The 8,783-nt window shown below is 52.0% G+C and overlaps 1 protein-coding gene across 1 annotated transcript; it reads left to right on the top strand.

The window, feature by feature from the left end:
* On the top strand, window positions 1-8,657 carry DDOST (dolichyl-diphosphooligosaccharide--protein glycosyltransferase non-catalytic subunit). The gene is made up of 11 exons (XM_011235918.3): window positions 1-207; window positions 423-533; window positions 3,912-3,998; window positions 5,000-5,103; window positions 5,239-5,333; window positions 5,633-5,726; window positions 6,162-6,310; window positions 6,714-6,861; window positions 7,378-7,498; window positions 7,604-7,710; window positions 7,801-8,657. Exons 1-11 carry the CDS (start codon window positions 57-59, stop codon window positions 7,948-7,950), a joined length of 1,317 nt encoding a protein of 438 aa, XP_011234220.1. The 5' UTR covers window positions 1-56; the 3' UTR covers window positions 7,951-8,657.
* The last annotated feature ends 126 nt before the right edge of the window (window positions 8,658-8,783 follow it).

The raw sequence follows: 8,783 nt of genomic DNA, 5'->3' as shown, positions 1-8,783 counted from the left end.
GCCTAGACAGGGCACTTCCGGTGCCCAGGTGCTCGGGTTTTGGCTGGAGGAGGAAGATGGAGCCCGGCGCCGCGGCCCGTGCTTGGTCTCTCCTGTGGCTGCTGCCCTTGCTTTGCCCGGTCTGCGCTAGCGGTCCTCGCACCTTAGTGCTGCTGGACAACCTCAACCTGCGGGAGACGCACTCGCTTTTCTTCCGAAGCCTGGAGGGTGAGACCCGGGCCCGAGGCGGCGGGGGAAAGTCGGGTTGGAAAGGCTCCCGAACCCGAGGGCAGCGACCTCCCTCCCTCCCTCCTTCCCACTGGTTTTCCACGAAGGGGCTGCCCGCTCTGGCTTCTCGCTCGGGTGGGGGGCGGTCGTGGTCTCTGCAGCGGTGCTTTCCCTTGGCGTCCCGTCTGCCTCAGCTCCCTGTTCTTCTCGTCCAGACAGGGCCTTTGAACTCACATTCAAGACCGCAGATGACCCCAGCCTGTCCCTCATTAAGTACGGGGAGTTCCTCTACGACAATCTTATCATCTTCTCCCCCTCGGTAGAAGGTAAGGGCTGCACGTCGCTCCCAGAACTGGGATTCAGGGCCCACAATTGATTGATCGCTTTCATCTGGATCGTGTGCATTTTCTGGTCATGGCATGGGTCACCAGCCCTGGGCTCTGCTGCCGCCAGGGAAGAGGGAAATGTTCACTTCTAACCTGAGCCCAGGAGGGAATGTGTCCTTTCTAAAAGGCACAGCTGAGGGTTGTGGGGTCAAGTGTTGCACAGACCATGGAAGCGCAGGCCCTGCTACTCCTGAGAAGGGGATTTTCTCTATAAAGGGCCTGATAGGAAAGATGGAGAGTGCCGCTGCTTGGGTTGGCCTGTGTGGGTAGAGAAAATGGCATGCTATTAAATAGTTTGCCGATAGAGGCATTGTGATAGCTGATGGTAAGAATTGAGATGGAGTCACAGTTTCTAATGGCTAGAACATTAGCCATAATCTAGCCCAGCCCCTGTTGGAGACTGGACGGGTGTGTCCAGGGCCTTAGTAGAGAGCTGGTTGTTGAACAGAATGAATGTCTTCACTGGCTTATCCAGTTGATACTTCAGAATTCCCGTGACAGAGTGCTTACAAGTTGTGCTCAGGCAGATGGGAGTGTCACCGAGAAGGAAGCGAGCTGTGGGTGAGAAGGATTGGGGGAAGGCCGAGCTAGGTTCTTGGCTTTGGGAATGTCAGAGAACCTAAACAGCGTTTCGTCATTTCCATACCTCCTTCCTATTTTTAATGTATCCCATATCACCTGTTAGTAATGGCTTAACGTTCTCTTTAAATTGACCCCTTTAAAAAAAACAACTATAACAACATTTTAAAAGAAAACCAGTAAAGAACCCAGTATCACCACTAAAAATGGAAAGCCAGCATCGTCACTTCCTTTCAGTAGAAGGTAACTGTAGAGTAAACGCTGTAAGTTCTAGCCAGCTTCTGTTGCCTGCTGAAGGCACTGAGTCCGGGGCTTCCACTTAAAGGAGACTAGCAAACGTTAGAGAAGTTAAGATTAGTATCAAACTAAGACATTCTCTTTGATGGAGCAAGCTTGAAAAATAATTGGAAAGGGAAGAAGTCTCTCTGAGATTCAGTGTTGTTTAAAGCTCTGCCCCACGTCACTGTTGGACCTTTTCTGCACCTCGCACAGTAAGTTCCACATGCTGCAGGAAAGCTTCGGGCACTCCTGGGAAGAAGGCTTGTTGGGGGGGGGGTGGCGGGATTCAGGGTAAGAGTTTGGCCCTGGCTTTGAGGGCCCTTCCGTGGTACTGTGACTGCTGTTAGCCCTCTCAGGCGTGAGAACCCTGGCCTGGCTTCCTTCTCCATGCATCGGTGGCTTCGTCGCTGATGAGGAAGCTCCCAAGTCCCTTGCAGTGATGGCCATAGAAGAATGATCCTTAGCACATCCTTTGTACCCAGAAAAAACTAGGTCCTTTTTTATAGATGGACACATGGGCTCAGAAAGGTGGAGGGGTTTCCTGGATTCAAGCCCAGGTAGCTCCGTCTCACAGCCTGGGTTCTTGCCACTGCACAAGGATTTCTCAGCAGTGGCGCTTCTGGACATTTCAGACTGGATAATTCTTCATGGGGGGTGGGGGCGGTCTTGTGCCCTCTAAGATGTCTAGCAGCATTCTGAGCCTCTGTGCACTAGATGGCAGTACTCACCTGCAGACATTCGTCTTAGGGCAGAATTGCTCCTGGTTGGGAACCACTGTCCACCATAGTGTACCAGGAGCTGCTTCTCAGTTGTCTGACTCTGCCTGGCCTGTCTGTGGGAGGGTGGATAGATGGCGTTCTGAATGTGGCAGAAGAGGTGTAGCGTCCCCAGGTACAAGATGTTCTGTCTGTGCCTGAAAGTAAGGTAAGCTGCTTTTTTGTTTTTTCCTGAAAATTACCCCTCAGAAAAGAGGGCCGTTCTCATAGTCGAATCTTTACGTAGTCATGTTATGGACTCATAATGGATGTGTAATGGACAGACGTCTCTATCCAGTGTCAGTACACGGTACTCCCACCCTTCATGTTGCTTGGGCCGGCAATCTTGGGGTTGTCCTTTGTGCTCTCTCTCTCACAGCCCGTATCCAGTCTGTCACAGGTACTGCTGATTTTATCTTCAGGGTAGGTGTGCAGGCCCACCTCCTGTCTCCCCACTTCTCTCTTCCCTCCCTCCCCTTCTCTCCACTTTTCACTGCCTGGGTTATCACAATGGCCTCCTAACCCACTGCTCTGCTTCCACTCCAGTCCCCGTACCCGATTCTCCACCCAGCTGCCAGAATCGTCCATTAAAAATATAAAGCAGGTCGGGTTGTTGTCCTGTTCAGAAGCCTCCAGTGGCTCCTTATGGCCAACCTCTCAGGGGTCTGTACAGCCTCGTGAGCTGCCCTCCCCAGTTCAGCCGGCCTCATTTGCTTTTGCTCTCCCCTTCATACACCAGCTGAGCCACACTGGGCTCCTTGCTGGGACAGGCTCACCTGCCTCGAGGACCTCGCCCCTGTCGTTCTTGATGCCCCCTGTGCTGCCTGGGCCACTCTCACACCTCAGATGCTACTTGCCCCGGGTCTTCCCTGACCGGAAGCTCCCCCTCCCTCCTGTCCTTTTTTTTTTTCTGCACACAAGAAATAATGTTCACGCAATGCCTAAGTGAATTCCTGAGCACTCCCTCCATTACTTTGTTGAACATCAGGGTGCGCTTTGGGGAAGACTCTTGATCTGGTTCTGGGTGCTCATGGCAGTCCTCTGCCTGGACTGACTGACCAAAGAAGGATACCGTCTCATAAGTACAGAGGTTGGAAGTTAATGAGCCTTTTTGGGGATCACTTTAATAAAAACAGTCTACAGAGTGGCTGTGTTATGGCTCTCGTGGATCTAAATCATAGGATTAATAGGGAAAGAAATTACACATGTTGGCAAAAGAGTACTAGTGTCAAGTGACCGCATCATCCTAGATTCAGAAGTGCTCGTTCTCAGACAGTTTAGATGGAAATGAAATTGATGGGCTCTGGCAAACTGCCAGCCCCAAGTACCTCCAGTGATGACAGAGATACTGATGGGAAAGGCACAGGTGGTGACTTTGAGTGAAGTTGTGTCATGAAACTTGAGTGGGAAAGCGCAGCATTTCTGAACGTGTATTTTATGTGTGACTTGAGATGTATATAACTAGCTTGACAACTATAATTGGTTGGTGTTTGACTATGTCATTTATACTCCTGCAAGTTAAAAGTTTATGAATTCAAGTCTTAAGGATCTTCAGTTTGGGAAAATGGGCATATATGGACAACGACCGTCTCCCTTTGGGCTGCAGAGGGCTCTTCTGGGATGGGTTGTGGCTGGTCTGCGGTCCCCGCTCTACGGCCACACGTCAGAGGAGCAGTCTGGCTTACTGATCTGACGCTTTTTTCAGATTTTGGAGGCAACATCAACGTGGAGACCATCAGTACCTTTATTGACGGTGGAGGCAGTGTCCTGGTGGCTGCCAGCTCAGACATTGGTAAGTCTGACTTGGGAAGGTCTAGTGCTTTCTATCATTTCTCCAGGAAGCTTGACGAGTTCTACAAATGGAAGCTGCCAGATTGGCGCTCACTGGGCAGTGAGTGCGGGAACTGCAGAGCCATTCAGTCCCTCCCGTGCTTTCCTGTGACCAGAACCAGGGAGATGTGGGGCCTGTTGGGGCTGGGGACCCTTTTGTTTCCTGGGTTTTTTGTCCCTTTTGTTTTTGTTCATGTTGGTGGAGCTTCCCTTACAAAAAGACGACAGGTAGGGGCTACTTGAGCAGGCCCCAGAGCATTTTGATAGATTATTTTTTTGTTTCCTATTTTGGAAATTCTCAAAGATGCTCGGAAGTAGGGAGAGAGCAGTATCCTGAAGCCTGCACACGTATCACCCAGCTTCAGCAGGCATCAACACCTGGCCCGTCTTGTTTCACTTTCTCAGCATTGACATGTTTGTTTTTGTTTATTTTTTAAAGATTTTATTTATTTGAGAGACACAGCATGAGAGTAGGGGGAGGGAGAGGGAGAAGCAGACTCCCCGCTGAGCAAGGAGCCCAACGTGGGGCTTGAGACCATGACCTGAGCCAGAGACAGATGCTTAACCAACTGAGCCATGCAGGCACCCCAGCATTGCCAGATGTTTAAGACCATCCTGGGTGGGCTTCTTTTTGGGGGTGACGAAGAGGAGGAGAGAAGTCCTGTGAGCCAGGCTTATCCAGGTCAGGTCTGTCTGGGGTAATTTGCCCAACGTGGGCTTTTGTGTATTGCAGGTGGAGGTGGCCTGGTGGTTGTGTGTGGTACCCGTTCAGGTTCTGACCCTGCAGTCAGAATACCATGCTGTGGTCCAGCGGTCCAGCTGGGGCCGACCTCAGCCGGGTGAAGCTGCAGGGCTCTGGGGTGACTGGGAGAGAGTGAGTCACCAGGATGACAGGGCAAGTGACACTGCTTGGCTCAGGGCGCACTGTAAGGGCTGAGCCAGGCGTTTCTTGGGTCTGTGCAGGTGACCCTCTTCGAGAGCTGGGCAGTGAGTGTGGGATAGAGTTCGATGAGGAGAAAACGGCTGTTATTGACCATCACAACTATGACATCTCAGACCTTGGCCAGGTAATCAGGCCTGTTACCTTCCAGGTTTCAGGCCCTTAAAGCAGAGCTCAGCCTGGAAACCGAGAGGAGGTTGGGAGGGAGTCCTTGGCGTGGGGGCACCTTTCCTGACCCCCATCTTTCCCTCTGCTGCTACAGCATACACTCATTGTGGCTGACCCTGAGAACCTGTTGAAGGCCCCAACCATTGTCGGGAGATCGTCTCTGAACCCCGTTCTCTTTCGAGGTGTCGGGTGAGCGAGCAGGCACAGGGCGCTAGAAGCCTGGGAAGGACGGGATCACTTTGTTTTGTGAGGAAACGAACCCAAACTTGATGATTTGGGGGCATTCCCTGGAGGGTGTGGGTGAAATTAATGTAGGACACTCAGAGCCAGACTTCATTATTGCCGTGAGAGGAGGGCTGCTGTTGTAGCAGGGGCTCAGCTGTTGAGAAAACAGAGCTCATCCCTGTGAAGAAATGGCCTTTAGGGACCCCAGGTCTTTGGGCTCAGTTCTCAGAGTCGGTGTTGGGTGTCCTCTTTTCCTTCCACAGGATGGTGGCTGATCCTGACAATCCTCTGGTATTGGACATCCTGACGGGCTCTTCCACCTCATACTCCTTCTTCCCGGATAAACCTATCACCCAGGTGAGGTGCAGCCTTGAGGCCTGTAGGTCCTGGGCCTGGTGGTGGAGCACTTTATTTGAAAATGAGAAATGGGGCCCCTGGGTGGCTCAGATGGTTAAGTGTCTGACTCTTGATTTCAGCTCAGGTCAGGATCCCAGGGTCGTGAGGTCGAGCCCTTTGTTGGGCTCCACGCTGCATGTGGAGCTTGCTTGAGATTCTCTCTCCCTTTCCCTGTGTCCCTTTCTTTCTCTCTCTCAAGAAAAAAAGAAAGAAGGAAAAAAAGCACGTAGGACAGCCCACTTTGCGGGGGCTGGGGATGAGAGCTTGGTGGAGGCAGGAGGGGGCCGAGGCAGTGGGGCCTTAGGTGCCGCCCTCAGGTAGGACCTGGGTGGTTGTGGCCCAGCTGCCTGTCCTTTGCCTGGGCTCTCCTGGATGACAGCCCCCTGTCGTTCCCAGTACCCCCACGCAGTGGGGAAGAACACCCTGCTCATTGCTGGGCTCCAGGCCAGGAACAATGCCCGGGTCATCTTCAGTGGCTCCCTGGACTTCTTCAGTGACGCCTTCTTCAACTCTGCAGTGCAGAAGGCCGCACCTGGCTCCCAGAGGTGGGTGCTGGAGGGCTCTCGGGTGCCTGGGAAGAAGGAGCCTTTTAGCTGGAAGGGTCAGAGGCTAGCTATCTTCAGATACTTAAAATTATTTGAAGACTTGACTTTGTTGTTGTGTTACTGGTGTTGGCACTCCAAACTTCATGGTAGTAATGGCTTCTCTGGAGATGTTCCGACATGTATTTACTGCACAGGTGACTTCCAGAGCAATACCATCTGCAAGCTTTTCCATGTTCCCTTTAAGCAGGATACCTAGATATGTATGGCCCCCAGGCAGAAACTAGTTTTGTGCAGTTTATCTCAATGAATAGGGACTTGTCGTGAAGAAGTTGGTTCCAGTGCTCTGGCCTCTCGTGAAGAAGTTGGTTCTAGTGCTCTGGCCTCTCGTTTTCCCCTTCTGCAGGTATTCCCAGACAGGCAACTACGAGCTAGCTGTGGCCCTTTCCCGCTGGGTGTTCAAGGAGGAAGGGGTCCTCCGTGTGGGGCCTGTGTCCCACCATCGGGTGGGTGAGACGGCCCCACCCAACGCCTATACTGTCACTGACCTGGTGGTAAGAGGGTCTTGGAGCAGGAGGGCCCCGGGGGTTTTGGCCAAGTTGCTTCAGCTTGAAAGCCTTTTTTGCACATTTCTGTGATGGCCTTAGCGGCCTAAGGAAGAAATTCATCTCTGCCCCTAAGAGTGTCAGTGGAGGTGCAGAGTGCCTGGCACATAAGCCACTGTCTAAAGAGACCTTTGAAGGGGTGTGGGTTTGTCGAGGAAGTGCAGGAGCGGGAGGGCTTTGCCAGTGCATGCTGCTGGGAGCCGGATTCACTAGAGAAACGTTGGAGTCGGGTCTAGAGGATGAAAAGGGGTAGGCAAGAGAAGTGGGGGCGGAGGGGCAAGACAGCAGGGAAGGTGGCAGCAGGGAGGCCCGAGAGCACCTGGCCCACTTGCGAGTGGAGCGGTCTGGGTGCAGACTTGGATGGTCCCATGCCGAGCTGTGGCTGGGAGTTCCTACCAGGCTCACGAGTGGTTCGGGGCAGCTCTGAGGGTGGTGGCACCCCGGCTGACCAGCCTGTTGTCTCAGGAATATAGCATTGTGATCGAGCAGCTCTCGAATGGCAGATGGGTCCCCTTTGATGGTGATGACATTCAGCTGGAGTTTGTCCGCATCGATCCTTTTGTGAGGACGTTCTTGAAGAAGAAAGGCAAGTAGTCATGGTGCACGGGAATGCTGCAAGACGACAGTCCCCTGTGGCTTGCTCTTGTGAGGCAAGAAACCCCTCCTGCTTACAGTCTCGGATCTTCCCCAGGTGGCAAATACAGCGTCCGGTTCAAGTTGCCTGATGTGTATGGAGTATTCCAGTTGAAAGTGGATTACAACCGGCTAGGCTACACGCATTTACACTCTTCCACTCAGGTGAGCATACGTCACAGTCCCCTTTTTGGCCAGACTGGCCCCGCCTGGGCTGCTGGGTGGCCAGGGCCTGTCACCTTGGTCCTGTCGTAGGTGTCCGTGAGGCCGCTCCAGCACACGCAGTACGAGCGCTTCATCCCCTCGGCCTATCCCTACTACGCCAGCGCCTTCTCCATGATGCTGGGCCTCTTCATCTTCAGCACGGTCTTCTTACACATGAAGGAGAAGGAGAAGTCCGACTGAGGGGGCAGAGCCCTGGGACTCCTTAAAACACAAGACGGGGCTTATGTAGGATTGGGGCTTCCTTTATGGTGGGATTAGTGTGTGTTTGTTTTAAGCTGTGTGACAGTGGCACAGCCTTACCTCAGGGGGAGATGCAGCATTGAGTACCAGGGGGTGGGCGTTGGGGGCTGATTTTTATGTGAGTTTTTCCACCTAACCTAAGTGGTATTTTTCATATGTGGTCACTCTCATTTCTAAGATAAACATTGCCCTCCAACTTGGTCTGGCCCCGTGTGCCTTGCTGTGGTGGGAATGCTGTTCAGTAATGGTGAGACACAAAAGTATTGCTGACCGTGGCCTGCATTTCCCTAAGTGTGAAATCCTAGAGCTTTGGGGGAGAGGACATGGTTAATAATATACGAGGTGTCTGACTTTCTAATAGGATTGTAGAGTTGACATGTATGTTTACCTTGCTTTAGGCAGTAGTTGGATTTCTAAAAAGCATGTGTAAAATTCTCTGTGAAATCCCTTCCCCATTGTTGATTTCTACTCACAGAATTTTCTTGTCTTTATTAAGGTGTAAGAATCACTCAAAGCCACATATGCAGTTCAAAGCAAGTAGGTGATCTTCAGTTGTAAATGTGCATTTAATTCTTCATAATTCCTGTAAGAAATGCTAGTCAAAAGACGAATCAGCAAGTAAAACGCCACAGTTAATTTCCATTTCATCATTGCCTCTAGCTCTGTTAGACTTGATTCAGTAGCTGGAGGAGCTCCGTGAAGTACTTCCTCAGAGACACCCCCGAGCTTTCCAGGCCTTGCTGGCTGTCTTTTCATTCTGATACCTGAATATA

Source organism: Ailuropoda melanoleuca, chromosome 2 (genome assembly GCF_002007445.2).
Source record: "Ailuropoda melanoleuca isolate Jingjing chromosome 2, ASM200744v2, whole genome shotgun sequence".
Lineage (NCBI taxonomy): Eukaryota > Metazoa > Chordata > Mammalia > Carnivora > Ursidae > Ailuropoda > Ailuropoda melanoleuca.
The sequence above is the reverse complement of the archived record's forward strand: the minus strand, read 5'-3'. Positions and strand labels throughout refer to the sequence as shown.